This window comes from Grus americana, chromosome 17, assembly GCF_028858705.1.
Source record: "Grus americana isolate bGruAme1 chromosome 17, bGruAme1.mat, whole genome shotgun sequence".
In the NCBI taxonomy this organism is placed as follows: Eukaryota; Metazoa; Chordata; class Aves; order Gruiformes; family Gruidae; genus Grus; species Grus americana.
This window is the reverse complement of record NC_072868.1, coordinates 9,391,447-9,412,399: the sequence shown is the minus strand read 5'-3', so window position 1 is coordinate 9,412,399 and position 20,953 is coordinate 9,391,447. Positions and strand designations below refer to the sequence as shown.

Below are 20,953 nucleotides of genomic sequence, written 5' to 3'. Positions count from 1 at the left end.
CCACCATGCCGGAGCATCGCTGTCCCCACGGCTTCGGGATTGTGGCCGGGGCACTCCAGGGCCCGGGGCAGTGCTGGGCGCTATCCCAGAGTGGGTGCAGCCCTGCGCTCCCAAGGGGCTGGGGGGGTGGGGGGTGGTAAGAGGGTGTCACTGCAGCACGGCCACCCCCGGACCCCTCCACCTCCCCGGGACAGCCCGGTGCCCAGCATCGCCTGGGGCGCAGGGCGGGGGCTGGCGCGGCGGGAGGGGCCGACGGTACCCGGGGATGCTCCAGGCTCCCCTTGTTGCTGTGGCAACAGCCACGGGGGGGGGGGGGGGCAGTGACGCAGGCGGCGCGTGCCCCTGTGCCCCCCCCCGGACCCGGATTAGCGCCCCTGCCCCCCTCCCGGGTCCCTTCCTTGCGAGCCGAGCCGGAGGCGCTGCCGGGGCTGCCCCCCCCCACGGGTGGAGCTGAGGGTGCCGCGGGGCTGCGTGTGCACAGAGCAGGCACAGCACACGCATGCACAGCACACGGCACACACCAGCACACACACAGAACATGCATGTGCGCACACCCACCCACACACACTGTGCATCCACACACCACACACACAGACCGTGCACACATGTACAGTCTACACGCACGGGGTGCACGCACACGCACTGCACACCAAGCAGGTGCTGACACACATGGAGGGAGATGCACGCACACACTCACACATCATGCACACACACGCACGCACACACTCACACCCCCCAGCAGCGTGGTACTGCTCCCAGGGGACGTCCAGCCCGCTCTGGCTGACGAGGGTGAACCCTCTCCAGGGGACGGTCGGTATGGGAGCCCACGGAAACCAGGGCTCAGGGTGGGTGCCTGTGGGCTGCTGTGGGAGTGGAGGGTCTGGGTGGGAGCCCACAGGCCACAGTGGGAGTCTGTGGATCAGGGTGGGAGCTGACCTGCCTGGGAGCTGGGTGCTGGCCACTGGGAACCCCACATACCCTTGGGAACCCTGTGTTCCTTGGGGACCCCACATCCTCTTAGGAGCCCCACATCCCGCAGGGAGGAGCGAGGTGGCACAGGAGGAGCTGGAGCCGTGGGCAGCAGACCAACACACTTTATTCCATAGTCACAACAGTCAGGATAACCATTAGCCGAGCTTCTGCAGAGCCGGAGCCGGCCACATCCGTGGCACCCCCTGGGATGGGCTGGGGGCGGGGGCTGCCCCTCGGCTAAAAGCCTATTTCTCCAAGACGACAGATACAGGAACCCTTCACTAACACAACACTACAAAGGTGACCCCGAGCGCTGGCGCCCGTCCGCAGGCTGCGCCGGGGCCCCGCCGGCTCCGGGGGCCCCTGGCCCACTCGGCCACCGCCGGGGCGGCTTCTTCCTGAGAGAGGTTTGGTTTATTTTTATTATTCATTTATTATTATTATTATTCACTTTGTCTCTAGTGATGACGGGATGTCGCACGCGCACGCACACACGCTCGCACACGCATGCCAGCCAGCACCGGGCAGCGGGGAGGCGGGGGGCGCAGCGGGAGGGGACCACACGCTGGGGGGGGTCTCTAAGCACTACAACCACACAGCACAGAAAATTCACCACTGTCCACAACGGTTCTCCCCCGACAAACACACCCAGCGAGTCTCAAGGAGGGGGCAAGAGGGGGACAGGGATGGGGTGGGGAACGAGGACGAAGCGGATGGTGTTGTGCTTGCGGCCAGGGTTGGGGGGGGCCCCGGCTCTGGCTCCGGTTCTGGTGCTGACCCAGAACCTGCTCCTGAGGAAATATTTCGCCTGACAGTCCATGGAGGGAGCACCCTGGCCCATGGGTGATGCACGGCACGTGGCAGCCACATGCCCTGAGAAGGCACCAAGGTGCTGGGCGAGATCTGTGCGCGTCAGGCACCCCCGGGGCTGCAGGACCGCACGGGAACCCCGAGCCCGGCTCACGCATGGGAGGGGGCTTGGGGTGCTCCTGGCATGGGGCTGCCCAGGGGTGGGAAGGCAGAGCCCCCCAGGTGGCGGCGAGGTGGGAGCAGGCTGCTGGCGTCGCAACTGGCCCGGCGCTTATTTGGCTTTTCCAGCTTGGGGCTGGGTCTGGTGGGGAATGGCCTGGGGGGGGGCAGGGACGGGGACGCGCTCTATACGGGGAACACGTGTCTGATGCGTGACACCCGCCTGCCTCCGCAGGCTGGCACCCGCACCGGGGCTACCGAAACACCGCGGCTAACGCAATGCCGACACACACACGCACAGCTACCGCTACACACCGACACATCTACAATGCTGATGGCTGGCCTTCAGGGAGGCACCTCGAGGCCACCCAGAACAGAGCTGGGGGACACCAAGCATCCCTGCAAAGGGCCTGGGGACACACCTCTCCCTGCGCCACAGTGCCTGTCCCCACAGCTGAGCTGGGGCCACTGGCACTTCTGGCAGCAGGGCCAGGCATGTCCCCTCCACCCGAGTCGCCCTGGGGGGATGCCAGGACCTGGTGGGGGCATGCCCTTCCCCTGGTCACAGCTCTGTCCAGCCCCACAGCAACGGGCAGCCTGCGACCGGAGGAACCGGCAGCCCCAAAACAGGGAGGCAGAGCCCCAGGGAGCCGGTGCCCCACTGCCCCCAGCACCCCACTGCCCGGGAAGGGTCAGAGGGGCTCCCACACACCCAGAGCCCCTGGGGAATTGGGGGCATAGGGAAACCTCAGAGGCTGCTTCAAGCAGCGGTCCCTGCCAAGCCCAGTACGGCTCCTCCAGGCGCTGCCAGCCCCTGCCACGGCCCCAGGGCTGGCAGCTCAGGGTGGCTGGGGACCCTCCCAGCACCCCACACAGCACAGCCGTACCTGAGCGCAGCCCCTGCCCCACAAACACAGCCTGTGGCGGGTGCCGAGCTGGCGCTGCAACCACGTGCTCCCTGGCAGCAGGAGGAGGCAGCTCGTTGCAGGAAGGAGCCATTAGGAAAAGCAAAGAAAAACCCGGCTGGAGGAGCCACTGCGGCAGGACCTTCCCTGCTGGGAAGCTCCTTTGCAGCGCTCTGCCAGGATGCCCCTGCTCTTGGCAGAGCCAGCAGCGGGGCACGGCGTGGTGCTGCATGGAGGAGCACTGCGCTGGAGCGTCACCCACACCCCACGCACCCACCGCTGTCAGCTGTGGCCGCTGCTCTCAACGCCGTTTGAGTTGTTGCTTAAGGCAGATTTCCCACAGCATCCCTTCCCAGTCACCCTGCCCTGCCTGCTCCCTGCCACCCCGGCGGCATCACCCACTGCTGCCAGGCACCATGGGATGTGGCTCCGCCAGCCAAGGCGAGCCAGCCCAGAGCGGGTCCTGCACGGGCACCAGATCCAAGGATAAAATGGGGGCTGGCTGCTCCAGAAAGGGCTCTTTCCCCGCTGGGGTTCGGGGTGGCTCCGGGCACAGGCTCCCCCCATGGCACAGCCTCCTCTGCACAACTGCCTGGCGAGAGGAACAACACAGCCTCCCGCATCCACGTGCGAATCACGTGCGCACAACTTCGCTCTTCCCAAAGTCAGTGGCGGGGAGCGTGCGCGCCACGGGGAAAGTGGAAGGAAAGAGCCGGCCCTATGGGACACTGAATCCCCAAAGCTGGGGACCACCATGAAATGGGGCATCGGGCAGGAAGGGCTCTGCATTGCTCTGCCGCCCCCAGATGTGGTGCAGCTGGCTGGGGACCCCTCCCCAAGGGCTGCAACAAGGAAGAGGAGAAAATTGAAGACGTGCTTTAAATGCAGTCAAAAAGCAAAAGGAATCAGCCATTCCCCAAGGAACAGGGAGGGCAGAATGGGCACTGAGAGCTGGGGCTGGTGTGGGTGCTTCCACTGCCCAGAGAGCGGGAGGGAACATGGGGCAGCGGCCAGTGGGGATAGGAGTGGCTGGGAGCAGCCACGGCCAGCAGCGCTGCGGTAGCTGGAGCCGCAGGGGAAGGGGCCGGGTGCTGCTGACAATAAAAACCCGATTAGACGCTCACATTTCACGGGCAAATAACCGCGGCGGCCAGCCACGCATCCCGCGGTTGCGAGGCGGAGCAGGACAGACGGACGGATGAGGAGTGGGTGTGTGCTAGGGGGATGGGGTGAGCAGGGAGCTCTGCCTTCCAGCGGCTTCAAGGCAAAATACCTGATTCCTGCATGTAAACAGCTGGTTTCGGTTCTTTTCTTTTTTTTTTCAGAGATTTTTTTTTTTTTTGATACGACCTGATTGTGGAAAAAAAAAGGAGCGTTACCTGCAGAGCGCGGGACTCAGTAGGTAAAGACCAAGTCTGAGATGCTGGACATGAGCCAGTCCCCTGCTATCATCTCCGTCACCTCGGGCGTGCAATAGTCCGGGAATTCGAAGTGTGAGGAGCCTCCCCGCGGGAAGAGGTCGTGGTCCTTGTCGAAGACAGACCAGTCCAGGGCACCGCAGGGGGCACCGGTGGGGGCCCGCCCGGGCAGGACCCCCAGCAGCTCTTCCTCCAGCTCCTCATCAGAGGAGCTGAAGGAGGAGGGAGGGGACCCGGCTGACATGGGAGAGGGGGACCCGCTCTCTGGGGACCTCCCTGGTTCGGGGCAGGCAGCAGCAGGGCTCGGGGGCCTGGGGGGCTCCTGGGGGCCACATTCCCCGTCGGGTGCCGTGTGCCAGGCAGCCATGCCGGGCGCCGTGGGGCAGTCCTCAGCGGGCACCTCCGGCGTGGGCTCCTGAGGGGTGTCAGGGCTGGCGGGCGGCTTGGCGGGCTGCCTGCGGCCAGCGGAGACACGGCCAAGCACGGAAGGCTTGATCTTCACCGGGAGCCGCGGGCGGGACGTGCCGGTGCCCACCTTGCCCTTTTTCCGAGGCCGGTACTTGTAGTCGGGGTAGTCAGCCATGTGCTTGAGGCGCAGGCGCTCAGCCTCCTTGACAAAGGGGATCTTCTCGGAGTCGTGGAGGAGCTGCCAGCGCCGGCCCAGGCGCTTGGAGATCTCGGCGTTGTGCATGTCGGGCCACTGGTCCATGATCTTGCGGCGCTCGTGCTGCGACCACACCATGAAGGCGTTCATCGGCCGCTTGATGTGCCCGCTCGGCGTCTTGCACCAGGCGGGTTCGGCATCGCGGGTGGGCAACGGGGCGCAGGGCTCCCGCCGAGCCTCCGCGCCCCGGCCCCGTGTGCCGCGCTGCACCATGCCGGGGCCCGGGACCCCACCCCCGCCGCCGCCGCCGCCGCCTCCTCCTCCTCCTCCCCGCCCGCCGCCGCCTCCCCGCCCGCCGCTACGCGCCGCGCCGCGCCGCCCCCATTGTGCGGAGCGGGCGGCGGCAGCGGGGCGGGGCGCAGGGGGCCGCGCCGGGGCCCGGGGGCGCACGGCGGGGGTGGCTCCGCCGGGGCGGCGGCCGCTACGATGCTCGGGAGGGGCCCCGGGCCGGCCCGGCGGTCTCTGGCTCGGGGATGCTGCCCAGCGGTCCGGCCGGGGAATGCTCCGCACGGGCCCGGGGATGCTCGGGGATGCTCTGCACCGGCCCGGGGATGCCCTGCAGCGGCCCAGGGACGCTCCGCGCCGGTCCGGGGAATGCTTCGGGATGCTCTGTACCGGCCCGGGGACGCTCCGCGCCGGCCGGGGGATTCTCTGCACCGGTCCGAGGATGCTCCGCACCGACCCGGGGATGCTGCGCGCCGCGGGGGGCTCCGCACCGACCCGGGGATGCTTCCCCTTGAGTCGGCGGATGCTCCGGTCGGGTGCGGGGAGGCTGCGGCGGGTCGGGGGTGCGCGGGGGCGGTGCGGGCAGCCCAAGAGCCGCACGCCCCCCCGGTGCCGCTCTTATAGCCGCCGCCGCCCCGCCCCCGTGCCGCCCCCGGTAAACACCGCCGCGCCGGTTCTGTCAATGGGAGACGCCGCCCCCCCCGGCCCATTGGCCGCGGGGCGGGGGTGAATATCCAGCTCCGCCAATGGGCGCCATCCCGAGAGGGGTTGCTGGAGAGAATGGCAGGGCGGCACGCCCCTGTACCGCCGCCACGGTACCCCGGTAGCTCCCGGTGCCCCCACCTGAGCGACAGAGCATCCCCAGTGACCCCCGGTACCTTCACACGAGCGTCCCGATACCCCGGCCTGGGCACTCCGGTACCCAACCGGGCATGCTCCAACGACTGCCAGTACCCACTGCTCCCCCCGGTCTGGGCACCCCGGTGTCCCCGGCACCCCCTACACCCGCACGTGGGCACCCCCAGGAGCCCCCACACCCCGCACGGCCCCCTGGCAGCGGCACCGCGGCCCGGGCACGGCTCTGCACGGCCGCGACGATGCTCCCGGACCCCGCCCCTGTCGGTCCACCGGGCTCCCGGGGCGCCCACTCTCCCCGCTCCTCCCGGCAGAGCCCTGGCCCGGGACAGCCCACGCGCCGTCCCTCTGGCACGTGCCGCGCTCGGCCTCCCCCTCCTCCCCCCCCGCGGCGTGGGAAGGCCGGTGCCTTCGTGAACGCGTCCCCCCCGACCGCCCCAGCGGCGTCTCCCCGGGGCTCGGGTCAGGGCAGGGAGCGGGAACGGGGGTTGCCGGGCGGAGAACGCGCTGCCCAGGGGGCGACCACGCGGCTCCCCCGGTACCACGAGTGGGGCCTTGTTCCTCCGCGGCGCGGCCCGGCCCCGCCAGGCCCCGCCCCCTCCGCGGGGCTGCGGGCGGCACCAATGGCGCGGCGGCGGCGGCCCTGTTGCCCCGGACACCGCGGGCTGCCCGCCAGGGGCCGCGCCCATTGGTTGCCGCCGCGGCGCGCCGGCCCGCCGCAGGGTGCGCGCCCATTGGCTGCGCCGCCGCCGCCAGTTGCTGTGGTAACAGGGGGCCGTGCGGGGCCTAGGGCCGTGCCGCCGCCCGCGGCCTACCCCGGGCACTACGGCCTGCCCCGGGGCCTGCCCTCCCACGGGCCCGGCGAGCCCGGTCTGCGTCCCTGGGCCCTGCCCACGCCCTCCCGGAGCCCCGCTGCCCGCGGAACACCACACAACCCTCCACCGCGGCTTCCCTATCGCCTTGAGTCTTGCACGGGGCCTGGCAGCCCGGGGCCTGCGGGTGGCGCCTGCCCGAGCTCTTCCTGCCCGGTGTGGCCGGAGGCCATGCCCGGCCCAGGGCACCCGCCACGCGGCGCCCGTTTGACCCCGGTACCGTGCACCTGCCCGACCATTTCCCCCGACCCACAAGGCTTCGCGCCCGGCCCCGCGGGCGGGCCCGGGTGAGTGCGCATTGGCACGGCATCGGCACGGCATTGGCACGGCATTGGCACGGCAATGCCCGTAGCGCATAACAGCTCTGTGGAGCCCTGAGGCTGCCCCGTGCCCGCTGGCGCCGTGTGCCGGGGCCGCCTTGCTCCGAGCTCTCCGCCCCGGGCCGCCGCGGGCTCTGCTCCCTCCCAGCCCCGACGGCCCCACAAGCAGCCGATTCCCCTTCCAACGGGACCCGTCCCGCAGGGCTGTCCGGTCCGGCCCAGACCCCAGCCCGGTGGATCCTGCCCCCGGTGGATCCCGCCCCTCAGTCCCCGGGCTCCTGCCGTGCGGCGCCGGGGCGGAGCCAGCAGGGGGCGCCCCTCCCGCCCTTCCCGTGATGGCGGGCCCCGCCCAGCCTCCGTACCCGCCTGCTGTCTCCATGGAGACCGGCCCGGGGCCGGGAGACGGGGACGCGGAGTACGGGGGATCCCCGGGGAGCAGGAGGACGGCGGGGGGCCATGGGGTATAGGAGATCCCCGGGGTGCAGGGGGGGTCCCAATGGGACAAAGGAGCAGGTGCGGGGGGGGTGTCTCCCCGTTGGGGATAGGACTCCCCGTGGGGCAAGGAGGATGGGGAGGGGGCTCCCCGTGGGGCAGGAGAGGTAGGTGAAGATGGGGTTCACTAAGGGTACCATAGCCCGGTGGTTGTTGCTGACTCTCTGCTCTGACTTTGGACCCACAGAGGCTTATCCGTGGGGACAGGCAGAGCTGTGGGGCTCAGCCCCCTTGTTGGGGTTACGCTTTTTCCTTCCAGAACCTGCGCAGAGATGGATACACAGGGCCTGGTCCTGAGCATCATGGAAGAGTTCAAGAGAATAGTAAGCCTCTTGTTCCCATGGGGTTTATGGCACTTACAGCACTGTGGTTGTAAATGCAGCATCTCTCAAATGGACCTGAGATTTGCTGCTGGTAATGGGCTCAAAGGGACACCTGGAAGCCCCAGAGGAGTTGCGGAGGGGAGTCAGAACTGTGGGTCAAGTCAGAGAGGTTTCTGCTCACAAACCTCCTCTGACTCCTCATCTTTTCTGTGCTGCTGTTATGCTGAGTTTAGGATTACAGCAAATGGCAGAAGACAGCAGCAGAGGAGAGAAAATCTCCAGCCCACAGGTTGACTTTGCCACCACTCACTGATGAGGACAAGAAGAAGAAGAAAGGGGAGAAGAACAAACCAGGTTGGGAGAGATTCCTTTACACACTATCCTGCTATCCCTGCCTGCTGGTGCCACTTTTGCATTAACCTAGTGCTTTCTGCTGGGAAACGTTCAGCAAAAGCCACAAAAAGAAAATCACCCAAGGGGAAATGCTGAGAATAAAGAGGGAGAACTAGAAAAGACCAGGGAGTGCTTTGCAGGCTCAGCTCCTGGGCTGTAATTGCAAGCAACTTTTGCTGGGGATGCAGAAGGTTTAAATTCAGTCTCTCAGTTATTCTTTATATTTCCCTCAGCCACAAATGACAGGAGAGAGTAGATATAAGGCATTGAAACTGGGCTGTGAAATAAGCACGGGCCTTTTTTTTTGTTTCAGTAGTTGCATTTATGCTGAGTAAAAAAACACCCTTGCCTTCGGAGACATCATCATCCCAGGAGAAATACAGAAGTTTTGCTCAGAGGAAATTAGCACTCAGGAAGGCTGAATTAGCTAATACCTTGGAAGAGATCAAAATTGCCACGGTACGTGCAACAAATATCCAGTGCTGGGATGTAAGTAGCAAATCTATACAGTTACCCTGGCTGCCTTTATGGAGGAAATTCTAGCGGTCTGACTCACTCTTGCACAATGGCACGTTTATTTATTAATACGTTGGAGGTAATTATGCTGGTCCGCTTAATGCTGGTGATATCTAACCTTGATATTGTTTATCAAGAAAAATGAAGAGAAACCAAGAATCCAGACTGTAGCAGTAGGAGGGATGAGATTTAGGAACTCGTGTTAGGAAAGATGGTCAGTATCAGATTTTCTCAGTGTGGCAAAGAAAAGGTTGAGGTGGAGGACATGACTACAGCTTTTAGTAGGTGAAAGATGGTTATAAAAGAGAAGGTGAAAAGGAATGTGGGAGCAGGGGTGTGCTGTATGGGGGAATTCAGACCGCCTCAGCAATGAGGCTGAGGTTCATTGTGTGATGCCAGGATGGCCAGGGCCTTGTTGGTGCTATTACCATGGGACAGGAATGTCACAGGAATGGCAGACGATGGTGAGAAAACTTGGGGCAAGTGGGACTGGTGGAATCCACAATGCTTTAATCCACATATTCATGTAGAATCTGACCAGTCTGAAGAAAAATGCTATTGAGGAGTTGAAGCAGTGCAGTGCCCGCCTGGCAGAGACCAACTGCCAGCTGATTAAGGACATCCAGCACACCGATGACATCACTGCCAAGCAAGCCAGGGCCCTGCTGCGGCAGTATGAAGTACTTCAGGTGAGGCTTTAGGGTTGACCAACAGACCCAATTCAGTAGAATGCAGAACTTCCTATTACTCATTAGTACTGGAGAAGGGTCAGGTGCTGCCCGGCCCCTTCCACTGCACCGAACGTGACTGGAGCATCCCCAGTCCTGATGCCCAAAGATCCTGTGACGTGCTTTTGTTTTGTGCCTGTGTTTTAAAGCCAAGAGAGCACCCTGACTGTAACTGTCCCAGGCAACAATAGTCACCCCTGTAACACCCCAAATACATCCCTCCATAATGTCCTTGGCTCCAGCTGGCTCCTGAAACACCATACCCCTCCCCAGAGCAGCTCCCATGCATGAGCTGGCACCAGCCACAGCAATGGATTCCTCTGTGCTGCTAATGCAAACAACAGCACGTGAGAGGAAGGTCAGGGATGGCGCAGGGGGATGTTTCAGAGCTCTGTGGAATGAGCAGTGACTGGATTTCTCCCTGTGCAGAGAGTGAAGGCAATGGTGCAGACCTTCAATCAGAACCAGCTGGATACAGCAAGGGCAGAGCTCCAGGAAATGGAAAAAACAATGGAAAAGAATCTGGGAAGTGAGTTGCTCACATTACTATGAAATGCAGTCTGTACAATCGTGTTACCTTTGCTTTCCATCTTATTAGGTTAAAGACACTGTGTTGATCTTATAAATGTCAAACAATTCCATTTCTGAAAATGAATCCCGTTTGCTCTATGGGGATGATCTTCCCGTTCACCTGCCAGGAGGGAGAGAGCCCTGTGACATCCGGCAGCCTGTGCTCGGGGGGCGGGGAGGGGGAAGGGGGTCAGAAGAATTACCTCCTTGGCAGTGGTTTGCACCATCCCCTTGGGGCAGGATCTGGTCAAGGTGGTCTGACTTGGGGTGGCCATTCCCATGTCCCTCAGGGTGTGTAATCTCTGTCGAGAGAAGGGCTCAGGTAAATGCAAGACAGACTCCTTAGCACAGTGAAGAAGTGAAGCTCTGGAACCCCTGGGCTGAGATTTTCTGTTTTGACTTTCAATTAGAGCTACAGCAGCAGCTGGATGAAGTCACATCAAAGGTACAGGTTCTCCAGGACAAGCTCGGCATCCTGCGGACCTACATTGATGAGCAGTATCCAGAACAAGCTGTCCAGATAGTCCTTCTGCAGCACAGCATCCAGAACCTAAAGGAGCAACAGCAGGTGCTGAGACCTCTCCTTCCCTACAGCATTGCCAGGGAGGAAGGAATACAATGGTTATCTTGCCTAGCACTCCTGTTGTTTCTGTGCACTGCTTCCTGCCATTCTCAGGAAGAGATAAAGAAGACAGAAGAAACGGGGAAGGCCATCTTGGAGGAACTGGAAGAGAAAACACGGGCAGAAGAAGAGGCGCTATTACAGAAAGTCGTGGAGGTTTGTGGAGTCGATGTGACATCCCAGCAAGGGGGATCAGTTTCTGGGAGCTGGGAGACAAGGCAGGGGCTGCCACACATAGCCCATTAGGAATAGTACAGTGCAGCCAGCACCCAAAGAGTAACAGACCATTGCTGCTCCCCTCCTGATGCCGTACCAGAGCTGTTTGTCAGGCTGGGAGGGTACATGGGAAGTATTCTGAGTTGTTGCTGTAGTCTGATGTGTTGAAATATTCTCAGGCTCGCTCCTGAGGGTTTGCCGCATGGAGGTGAGTGCACTGTGACCCAACATTCACCCTGCTTTCATGGTCCCTGTTTTATTACATTATTTAGGTAGCTGCTTCACTAATTGGCTGTGACAGTGCTGTGGCAGTGCACATATGTTTGTAATAAATTCATGAGGAGATTAAACTATACGCAGCGCTACAGAGCAGGGACTGCTGTCATTCTTCCCAAAATAAGAGGAACTGCTGTCGCATGGTTCCTGCTCACACGTGCTTAGCGCTTTTCCTGGGTTAGCAGCTTGAGAGCACTAAGAAAATAATAGTTACTGACTCGATTTACAGCCAGCTTTGCATAGAGCTGCTGTGCCCTCTTACAGGTGAATTTGTAAGGACAGGTGATACAAGTAACCCAAGCAATATTAATAAGCTTTCCCTGGGAAGCTGAACTGTATCTCTTGAGTTCCTCGGTCTTGTTCCATGATCAGCACAATGTGATCTCAATGACAGGTTCTTTCTAGAGCTGGAACCCAAACCTTATTCGAGCAGAAATTATTTCCTTGAAGAGTGACACATCTGGACATGGCTAGCACTGGCACCCAGCAGTGGCAGGGTTTTGTGCTGGTGGTTACTGGGGAGTTTCTTCAGCTGGTTTTCATCTCTTCACCCACACAGGAGATGCTGCTGCACCAGGATGGCCTGAAGCAGATGGTGATAAACAATCACATTCTGCAACGTGAAATACTGAGGCAAAGGGAGGTGAGCGAGCTGGGGAAGAACCAGTGCAGTGCAGCAGAGCCAGCCACCCTCAGCCCTTGCCCTTCATGAGGATTTTGTCTGCCTTAGTGAGGCATGTTGCCTTCCATTTCCACTGGAGTCAGTGGGCTGTTAGGACACCCTGAGAACGAGAAGTCCGGCAGGTATTTTAGGAAGGCTGTTAGGGGCTTGCTTGCACGAGGGATGTTTTCTGGCTCTGCTGTTTGCAAAATCTTTATACTTTAATTCCTGCTTTTCTCGCAAAGTAAAGAACTCTTGGAAATGTCATTCATTCAGATTATTAAGGACCTGGAGGAAGAGATTGGTGAGCTGAAGAGAAGCATCCAGACACTCCGCCAGAGAGCAAGAGACCCAAAAGAGCTGATCTTTGCTGATGTTCTTCTCCGCAGACCAAAGTAAGGCTGGTCAGTGGGTATGCACAGCCCTTTCCCTGCGGCCTTGGGTTGCAGAGTCTTTGCCACTGAGTGCCAAAGCGAAACCTTACCCCATCATTTCCACAGGCATCACTGTTAAATCTACACCTAGCCCGGGGTATAAACCCACAGTGCCTACACTGACTCTTACTTTATTGTTGTTTTCACTTTGTGGTTGGGAAACAAAACTGAGGGAAGGGGGCAGGCTCGTGAGGAGCATCCCTGGTGAGGCAGGTCTTGCCCATCTAGAGCCACCTTGCTGGTCGTGTGAAATAGCACCAGCAGTCTGTGAGAGCAAAGACGGGCAGCCATTTCCCTAATACGTAAAAAAAAAAAAAATGTGTTGGTGGCATTGACTGGCAGCAAAAAGGCAAAACTTTGTTATCTTTCTCACTGCTTTTTCCCCTGCCCCAGTTCTCTGGTAACTAATTACTTCCTGACTGGATGTTGTGGGTAATCCCCACTCCCACTTACTGCTGTGCGCTGTGCTGATACTGGATATAAGAATTACAAACCGTAAGGTGAATCCTCACTTAGCGTTGATGGGGAGAAGGTCCTTGGCAGCTCGATCACAGGAATACTGGGCTCTCCTCTCCAGGGACAGACCAGATGGGCCAAGTCTGTGGGCTGAAGCATACCAACAGCCAGCTGTGACAAGCTATTTTCTGCCATACCCATGATATGCTGAAGGCATAAAGCTGCCCCTTGTTCCGTGGCAGCGGGGTTCTGCACAGGACAGGACAACTCACAAGTGATTTAGAGCTGCTGAGGTGCCTCAGCTTTCTGTGCTGTCCACTGACCAGGGGTACAAAGCTGAGAAAGAATGGGTCAAATGTGTTTAAATCTTGAGTATGATGCAGCCTGAAACTCGTAAGTTGTGTGCAGAACAGCGTGCATATGCACGTTTATTTACAGCAACTGCCTATACAAATTGTTCTTGGCGCAGAGACATGTCTTAACAGAGTCATTCCTTTCCAGCAGCTCCCGCTGCTGCAGGTGCAGGCCAGCCCCTCAGCTCCTCCACACTTCATGCACACACGGGTTAGTTTGCAAGTATAGAATAGATTAGAATGGTTTGGGTTGGAAGGGACCTTAAAGCCCATCTGGTTCCAACCCCCTGCCATGGGCAGGGACACCCTCCACTAGACCAGGCTGCCCAAAGCCCCATCCAACCTGGCCTTGAACATTTCCAGGGATCCAGGGGCAGCCACAGCTTCTCTGAGCAACCTGTGCCAGTGCCTCACCACCCTCACAGGGAGGAATTTCTTCCTAACATCTGATCTAAATCTCCCCTCCTTCAGCTTAAAGCCATTCCCCCTTGTCCTGTCACTCCATGCCTTTGTAAACAGTCCCTCCCCAGCTTGCTTGTAGGCCCCATTTTGTATGAAAATGTCATCCCTTGGGGTGAGCAGATGCTTGCCAAGCAAACCGGTGGCAGTGCAGGTGACAAGAGGGGCTGGATCTTCCGCTCCAGGGCCTAGGTTTTAGCTGGAAGCCAGGTATGGCTGCAGCACTGTGGAGGCATGAGCCGAAGCAGAAGGAAAGCCTGGAACGTGTCAGGAGACCGCAGGGGGAGGCGAGCGACTGCATGATGGATTAGTGCAACTTAATTTTTTTGCGATAAAAAAATGATAAAAAAGGGAATTAATTAGCCTCAACAGCTGGTAGGGCTGGAGTTACTGAGGGTGACTGGGAGAAGAGTTAAAAATAGCAGGAAGGCCCAAGTGGAAAGTTTCTGTAACATCACAAGTCAGGCATTTGGTGCTTACCCGCCCTGACAGGCGGGAGCCTGTGCCAGAGCCCTCTCCGCCATCTCCCCCATCCCTCAGCCCTTTCCCACTGACCTCCCTGCAACTTTTCACACGACTTCACCAGCCCTTCATTTTTTTCTAATTAACCCTTTGGTTCCAGACACTGGATTTTCTTCTTGAAAGAGCGAAATCAGATAGGAGCTGCGTTCAGCCTGGAAGCATAAGGGTGTGTAGGCGCCTAGGACTCTTGCTGGCCCTCCGTGGGTCCCTGCATGCTGCTGGCAGCGTGTGGAGCCTGGAGGAGCTGTAACCCCCTGTGTATCCATTCCCATCTGCATTTCAGTTTCCCCTCATTAAAAATCCTCTTGCTTCAAGGGGCCCCGGGTGGATTTCACCAGCAGCTCCAAGCCCTGTGCTGGGGGCACTCTGGATGCACAGTTTGTCCTGGACTGAGACGGAGATGGATGAGTGCAGCTCTGAGCAAGCCCAGCTCGCTGTGCTTGTCCTGTCTCTGCGAGAAAGCAGATGTACCTGGCTCCTCTGACGGGCTTTCTCTGCTTCTGTTTGTCTTTCAGGATTGACAGCAAGGGGTGGCTAATTTCATTCCTTCTCCCTCTCAGAGCCCCAGGGGTTACATCTGGCTCTGCCTCTGGGAAAGCCAGTGAGCAACCGAGCCTGCCTTGCAGAGGGTTCAGTCACAAGCATGGTCTAAGAAAGGGCCATGAGCAGGGCTCAGGCTTGGCGCTGGTTTCTTTTGTAGTCAGAATGGTTAGTGGCCAGGGTAGACCATGAAGGGCAAGCCAAAAAGCAAAATAGTGCTGGGGTGAGCTGGAGGTCGGGCTGGGCTCTGGTTCGTGCTGCACAGGGGCTGTGCCCGGCAACCCGCATCGGGGTTTAAAGGGTTTTTCCCCCTGCTCCCCCATCTGCTTGCTTTGTCCTGTGTCCCAGAACAAGTGTGTGGGCTCTCCCGACCAAAATCCAGTCCCGGATCCTGGGGACACAGAGAAAGAAGGTGTCACAGCAGTCACAAGGCAGGCTTCCCTCCACCCGCCTCGTGCCCTCTGATAACGGGGCTGCCATGCAGGTGATAGGATAGCTCTGAACTCTGGGTGGGCTGCACAGATCATCCAAGCAGTCACCCACCTCCTGCCCTGGCTGCACCAGGAGCTTCTCCTCCTCACACTGAACCAGCCGAAGCATGGCGGCTTACTCCCGCTCTTTGCTTTGCCCCTCCTAACTCTCCTCTCTGTCTCTCAGGTGCACGCCGGACACGGAGGTGGTCCTCAGCATCCCCGCCAAGGGGATGCCGCTCATCTGATGCTCGGTCAGGCTCCACTCACCCAGCACGCAGCTCGGCTGGGCTCAGGTGAGGTGCTGAGCTGCAGAGCCCTCCTTTCCCGTCGGCACTTCTCCAGCCCAGCTCTGCTCAGCCGCCTTGGGGACTCACTGATGTGGTTATACGGTGCAGTAAAGGTGTTGCCGTCATTCCTGACCCGCGTGGGCTGTGCTGCGCTCACGGCCTGCAGTCCCCTGGAAGGGCCACGGGGCGAGCCCCGTCATCACGGTCCCTTGGAAGGAGCAGGGGCCCAGCAGGGCAGTGAGGTCCCGGCAGAGCACAGCCCCACCGGGCACCGGGCAGGACCGGCCTGGGCTCGTCTCGCTCCTTACTTGGCGAAGCGGCAGAGCCCTGCGCTGCCCTGCGCCGCCGCGAGATGGAGCCGGGCCGGGGTCGGGGCCGCGGGGAGCACGGCTGTGGGGCTCGGGGGACCGGGAGCACCCTGCCCCACGCAGGAGGGGAGCGTGGCGGAGTCCCCGCCCGCGGCAGCGCATCCCGCAGCGGCGTGGCCGGGGCGTCCCGCTGCGACCGCCGTCCCCCGCGCTGCTCCCCGGGACTGAGGGCTCGCGCCCCGGCGATCTCGCCGTGCTCCGGCACCGGGAGCCCCGCGGGGACCTCGGGGACCGGACAGGGCGGCCGAGACCGGTGCCGGTGCGGGCGGGGGTGTGTCCGGCGGGGGAGGGACCGGGCGCAGCGAGGGGCTCCACCTCCCGGGGTTTAAAGCCCGGGCCGGGCGGTGGCGAGCCTGTCCCGGGGAAAGTTGTGCCCGAGTTACCGCCGGCTCGGACGGGCACCGGGATCTATACCGCCGGCCTCTCGGGGCGTCCCCTGCCAGCCCCGCTGCCCTCGGTGCCGCAGATGACCCTGAACACGCAGCGCGGGAGCAAGAGCCCCCTGCGGAGGAGGGCCAGCACCCCTTTGCCACGGCCGGGGGTGCCGGGTGCCACGCCGCGGGCCGAGCCCTGCCACCCCCAGCTCGGCCACTCCGCGTCCGAGCCAGGTGGCAGGGCTGCGGCACCCCGGGGCAGTTGGTCCTCCGACTCCTCGGGCTCCTCCGGCTCCTGGGAGCCCCTGTACCGTGTGGTGCTGCTGGGCGACCCCGGCGTGGGCAAGACCAGTCTGGTCAACCTCTTCGCCGGCATCCAGGAGCGGGACCTGCTGGAGCAGCACGGAGGTGGGTGCCCGGTGGGGGACTGGTCGGGGCCCCTCTGCAGCAGGGTCACCCACCACGGGGCCCAGAGGAGGTGGTGGGAAGTTAGCGTGTGTCTGGGCTCTGTGCGTGGCCCCGTGACGGGAAAAACCCATGTGCAAGGAGGAGAGGAGCCAGTGCTGGGGCTGAGTCTTGGTGCCTGGGCAGTGCCATGCCAACTGGGCTCTCCTGGCATCTTGCAGTGGCTGCATACGAGCGCACGCTGTCCGTGGATGGCGAGGAGACCACGCTGCTGGTGATGGACACCTGGGAGCCGGAGCAGCGGGTACGGCAGGGCTGGGCGCTGCGGGGAGCCTGTGCTGCCAGCGGGGCCAGGTTTGCTGGGATGTGCCCAGGGGACATTGTACGGGCACAGCCGCTGCTTCAGGGCCCCTGAGCTCCCTGAAGCTCCCTAGAGCTTTCCCAGCCGTGTCCAGGGCTCACGGCTGCCCTCAACAGAGAGCAGGACACACACGGTAGGCAAGACAGGGACTGGGGTCACGTCTCTGACCGGCTCTTTTCCCACCTTCCCCTGGCGTGGGAGGCTGCCCACTGTGTTCTCGGCAGTGGGGGCTCTCGTGGCGAGGTACCGTGAGCACAGTGTCCCTCGCAGGAGGTGCAGGGGGAAGGAGGGGCTGAGGGGAAGGAGTGTGGTGCCAGCCCACTTTGAAATGCATAGAAATAGTTTGGGAAAAGGGCTGAAGGAACCAACTGGGCAAATCCACATGACGTGGTGCTGCCAGCCAGGACACGTGCTTTAACAGACGCAGCGGTGTTCCTGAGAGCCTGGCACGGGACATTCCTTCTGCCCAGCACATGGAGGCATCTCCTGGGCAGAAATGCCAGCATTGCTGTCACTGCCTCCATCAAAACACCCCTTTGCCTCCCTCCACACTGGGGCCCTGTGTTCCTGCGGGTGACACTAGGCAGCGACCAGTCCCTGGGAGTGCGGATGGAGCAAATGCCCAGGCTGTGCACGTGGGCACAGCACTCGCGTGGGCTGTGGCTGCATTTTGCACGTGTGGCTGCACTGTCCAGAGATGCCCCAGCACCACAATGCCCCAACAACGGTCCTTTATTTCCACTATTGCTTAATCCCACCCTGCCTGGCAGGGACCAGTGCTTGGTTCGCACAGGGTGCTGCGCCCATGATGCCGTGGGCAGCTCTGGGAGGTGCAGCCTCAGCCCCTGGGGTCCCGGGGTCAAGCTGAGCCCACAGCCCCAGTTTGTTGCTGACAGAGGAGGAAACTTTCAAGCACCCCCCCCAAATCAGGAGCTTTTAATCTGCATTTTATTAACGTGACCACATGTCTGTTCCCCATGATGTGGGGGCTGGTGGGGTGTGCTGGCAGGTCCCATCAGTACCGAGCTGCTCTGCTGTCCCCCAGCAGTAGTCAGGGATCCCAGCAGCCCCTGCACAGCAGTGACATCTCATTCCTCACGTGGTGGCAGGGCGAGGAGAGCTGGCACCGCAGCCAGTGCCTGCAGGTGGGAAACGCCTATGTCATCGTCTACTCCATCACTGACCGTGGCAGCTTTGAGAGCGCCTCGGAGCTGCGCATCCAGCTGCGCCGCGCACGGCAGGCTGAGGACATCCCCATCATCCTGGTGGGAAACAAAACCGACCTGGTGCGGTGCCGTGAGGTCTCTGTCGAAGGTGAGTGGTGGTGGGGACCCTCAGGGGGGACCCTGCACCTGGGCTCCCTGCCCAGCTGCTTCCCCATCTGTCCCCTTGTCCCTGGATGTGTATCTGCTGCCCCACATGTGGTAGCGCCTGTCCCCCAGCGCCCAGGGTGCCAGCGGGGCTGTGCCCCCTCCCTGCCCTTCCCTTGCAGAGGGCCGTGCCTGCGCCGTGGTGTTCGACTGCAAGTTCATCGAGACGTCAGCAGCTCTGCAGCATAACGTGGCTGAGCTCTTCGAGGGGGTGGTGCGGCAGATCCGCCTGCGCCGTGGGGGCAAGGAGGCCCGTGCGCACCCCACGCCCAGCCAGAAGCGCAAGGAGAGCCTCACCAAGAGAGCCCGGCGCTTCCTCGACAGGCTGGTGGCCAGGAACAGCAGTAAAGTAGCCCTCAAGGTCCGCTCCAAGTCCTGCCACGACCTGTCTGTGCTCTGAGATCCACCACCTTCCCGTCCCTCTGCACACGCAGGCTGGGACTGTCCTCTCTGCCAGCAGCGTGGCCTGCAGCAACACGGAGAGCCCAGACAAGGCTGGAGCGCTGCTGAGGATGTGGAGCTGTTTTAACCGGTGATGAAGGATGCCCGGAGTGCTCTGGATCTGGACGCTTCCCCTCCAAGAGGGGGGACAAGTGGGGCTGGGTCCCCTGGGCTGCACCCCTGGACCAGAGGGTGGGATGGGCACCGGCACTTGGGGTGGTGGGATCCTGGATTATAGAGGCTCCCGGGGAGCTGGAGGTGAGGGGTGGCTGTGCCCCGGTGCAGGGCTGCCTGCAGGGCTGGAGGCTGCCGGGAGCGTGGCAGGTCCCGCTTGTGGTGCCTGTCCTTTGCAGGGCAGCAGCGACTGGTGAGGGCACCATAGCAGTGTCCATCTTGAGGACATCCAGGAGCCTGGCCAGGGAGAGGGGCAGGGAGAGCACCGGCAGCATCACCTGGCACCCCCGACCCCTCCATGCCAGGGCTTTGTGCCACATGTCCCTGGCACCAGTGTTTCTTGGACTGAGTTTTTCTGCTGTCTCTCTACTGGTGCAATGGGGAAACCCCTTGATCTGCAGAATAAACCGCGTCAGGGAGGTGCCAGTCTCTGCTGGGTTCCTGCCGTGGGGAGCTGTGTCCCGGAGCCGCGTGGCTGGATTCAAGGCCAGTTCCTTGCCCACAGCTGGGGCAGAGGACCCATCTCCTGCTCCAGCCAGGCCTTGGTGGGCTCCATCTTCACCAGCTGAAACATCTTGGGGCAGGGAGAGCCTCTGCCCAGAGCTTTCTTTGACCGCCCTTGGTGGAAGTCCTGATACCTCACCCAGCTGTCGCAGTGTTGTCCCCTGTGATGGCAGAAGCCCCCAGCCCCCCTGCACCTCCCAGATCCCGGTCAGCTCTGGAAAAGCCTCCGGGAAGGGCTGAGCTCTGCTGCGGTGCAGGTTTCAAGCCCCTGAGCACCGTGGGAACCGCAGCCTGGGCAGGGAGCCAGGCGCTCGGTGCCTCCCAGCACCCCAGGAAGGGGCAGCGAGGCAGGGGCTGAGCAGCGTGGCACTGGCTGCAGCGTGGCACAGCCAGGAAGGGACGTGCTTAGCTGCAGCAAGCAGCGAGTGACCCCGGGCACCCATGGAGGCGATGCTGGAGCTGCGTGGGTTCAGCTGGTTGTTTTTAGGCTGCACTGCAGGCAAGAAGCTGGGATGCCGCGTGGTAGCCTGCTCAGCAGCTCTGGGCCCGGCGCCAGAGAGGATCAGTGGTGCCCTCCCTCCTCGGGTCAGGTCGGGAGTTTCCGCTCGCTCTGCGGCTCAAGCATGGGGAGCTGTTGGCTGTGGCCGGCACAGTGCAGCCAGAGAGAGGTCACTGGCACAAGGGGGACACTGGGATGGGGCAGCACCCTCTCCCTGTGGGAAAACAGTGTTTCCACAGGTGCAAACCCCAGCGAGGGCCTCTCCCTGCTGGCTCTGTCCCCAGGAGCAGGGAAGCCTGCTTGGACTTTCCTCCCTGTTGATCCGTGCCTCCCCGACCCGTTGGTGACCACAGTGTTGCTGCTCTCTCCTTGCTGCTGCTCTGGCTCCAGCTGCTCTGCCGGAGCCCTGCCCTGGAGCTCCCCGCACCCCAGTTCCTGGCGCTGCTGGATGTGATGCTGTGGTTCACACGGTGCCCGTCAGCGGGGCTGGGGGCTGCACACCAGGGACAGGGGCTCCAGGCTGCCGCCGGTCCCTCCCACAGCTGCAGCCGGCATTCCCTGCAGCAGGAGGCGGGGGGGCGGCCGTGGGATGGAAAGTTGGCAGCCGGCAGAGAGGGGAGTGGAAAGAATGAGCTCAAACCCAGAAAAATGCGGCTGCACTGAAGGGTGGGAGGAGAGGCCAAGGGGGGCCACGGCGAGGTGCTGGGAAATGAAGGGCGGAAGGAAGGAGGAGGCGCTGACGGGGGGCCGGGGGCTGCCTGCGGCCCCAGCTGGGCCCACACCTGGAGCAGGTAGTGAGTGCCAGGGCTTGGTGTCCCCAGTCCCTCCGGCAAGTGCTCTCAGGGCTGCCCCAGTGCCCTCCACCCCTGGATGGCTTTTGGCCCCAGTGCAATCTCCCCCCAGTCCCACCTGCTCCCCGGTGACATTTTCTCCCAT

The 20,953-nt window shown here is 61.9% G+C and overlaps 3 protein-coding genes across 6 annotated transcripts; 2 read left to right on the top strand and 1 right to left on the bottom strand.

Moving 5' to 3' along the window:
- Nucleotides 1-1,055: 1,055 nt before the first annotated feature.
- Nucleotides 1,056-5,146, bottom strand: SOX12 (SRY-box transcription factor 12). Its single transcript, XM_054845262.1, has one exon. It carries the CDS (start codon nt 5,139-5,141, stop codon nt 4,242-4,244), a length of 900 nt encoding a protein of 299 aa, XP_054701237.1. The 5' UTR covers nt 5,142-5,146; the 3' UTR covers nt 1,056-4,241.
- Nucleotides 5,147-6,923: 1,777 nt separating this feature from the next.
- On the top strand, nt 6,924-15,645 carry C17H20orf96 (chromosome 17 C20orf96 homolog). Of its 4 annotated transcripts, XM_054845221.1 has the most exons (11): nt 6,924-7,167; nt 7,952-8,015; nt 8,249-8,369; nt 8,722-8,867; nt 9,455-9,613; nt 10,082-10,181; nt 10,633-10,790; nt 10,899-11,000; nt 11,896-11,979; nt 12,274-12,392; nt 15,419-15,645. In XM_054845221.1, the coding sequence occupies exons 1-11, from the start codon at nt 7,052-7,054 to the stop codon at nt 15,477-15,479; spliced, it is 1,230 nt and encodes a 409-aa protein (XP_054701196.1). In that variant the 5' UTR covers nt 6,924-7,051; the 3' UTR covers nt 15,480-15,645. The 4 variants fall into 4 exon arrangements, with proteins under 4 accessions (XP_054701196.1, XP_054701194.1, XP_054701197.1 ...); XM_054845219.1 differs by having other exon boundaries at nt 10,633-11,000; XM_054845222.1 differs by lacking the exon at nt 6,924-7,167 and adding an exon at nt 7,588-7,661 and having other exon boundaries at nt 10,633-11,000.
- A 564-nt stretch (nt 15,646-16,209) lies between these two features.
- On the top strand, nt 16,210-19,893 carry REM1 (RRAD and GEM like GTPase 1). Its single transcript, XM_054845267.1, has 4 exons — nt 16,210-16,671; nt 16,890-16,972; nt 18,139-18,343; nt 18,522-19,893. Exons 1-4 carry the CDS (start codon nt 16,356-16,358, stop codon nt 18,797-18,799), a joined length of 882 nt encoding a protein of 293 aa, XP_054701242.1. The 5' UTR covers nt 16,210-16,355; the 3' UTR covers nt 18,800-19,893.
- The last annotated feature ends 1,060 nt before the right edge of the window (nt 19,894-20,953 follow it).

Excerpts from the sequence above, each read along its gene's own strand:
- SOX12 (XM_054845262.1), bottom strand. The coding sequence starts at position 5,141 with ATGGTGCAGCGCGGCACACGGGGCCGGGGCGCGGAGGCTCGGCGGGAG.
- C17H20orf96 (XM_054845219.1), top strand. The coding sequence starts at position 7,052 with ATGCCCGGCCCAGGGCACCCGCCACGCGGCGCCCGTTTGACCCCGGTA. Across the intron at positions 7,168-7,951 it reads GGCCCCGCGGGCGGGCCCGG|AACCTGCGCAGAGATGGATA; the intron begins GTGAGTGCGCAT and ends TTTTCCTTCCAG. Across the intron at positions 9,614-10,081 it reads GGCAGTATGAAGTACTTCAG|AGAGTGAAGGCAATGGTGCA; the intron begins GTGAGGCTTTAG and ends CTCCCTGTGCAG.
- REM1 (XM_054845267.1), top strand. The coding sequence starts at position 16,356 with ATGACCCTGAACACGCAGCGCGGGAGCAAGAGCCCCCTGCGGAGGAGG. Across the intron at positions 16,973-18,138 it reads CCTGGGAGCCGGAGCAGCGG|GGCGAGGAGAGCTGGCACCG; the intron begins GTACGGCAGGGC and ends ACGTGGTGGCAG. Across the intron at positions 18,344-18,521 it reads CCGTGAGGTCTCTGTCGAAG|AGGGCCGTGCCTGCGCCGTG; the intron begins GTGAGTGGTGGT and ends CTTCCCTTGCAG.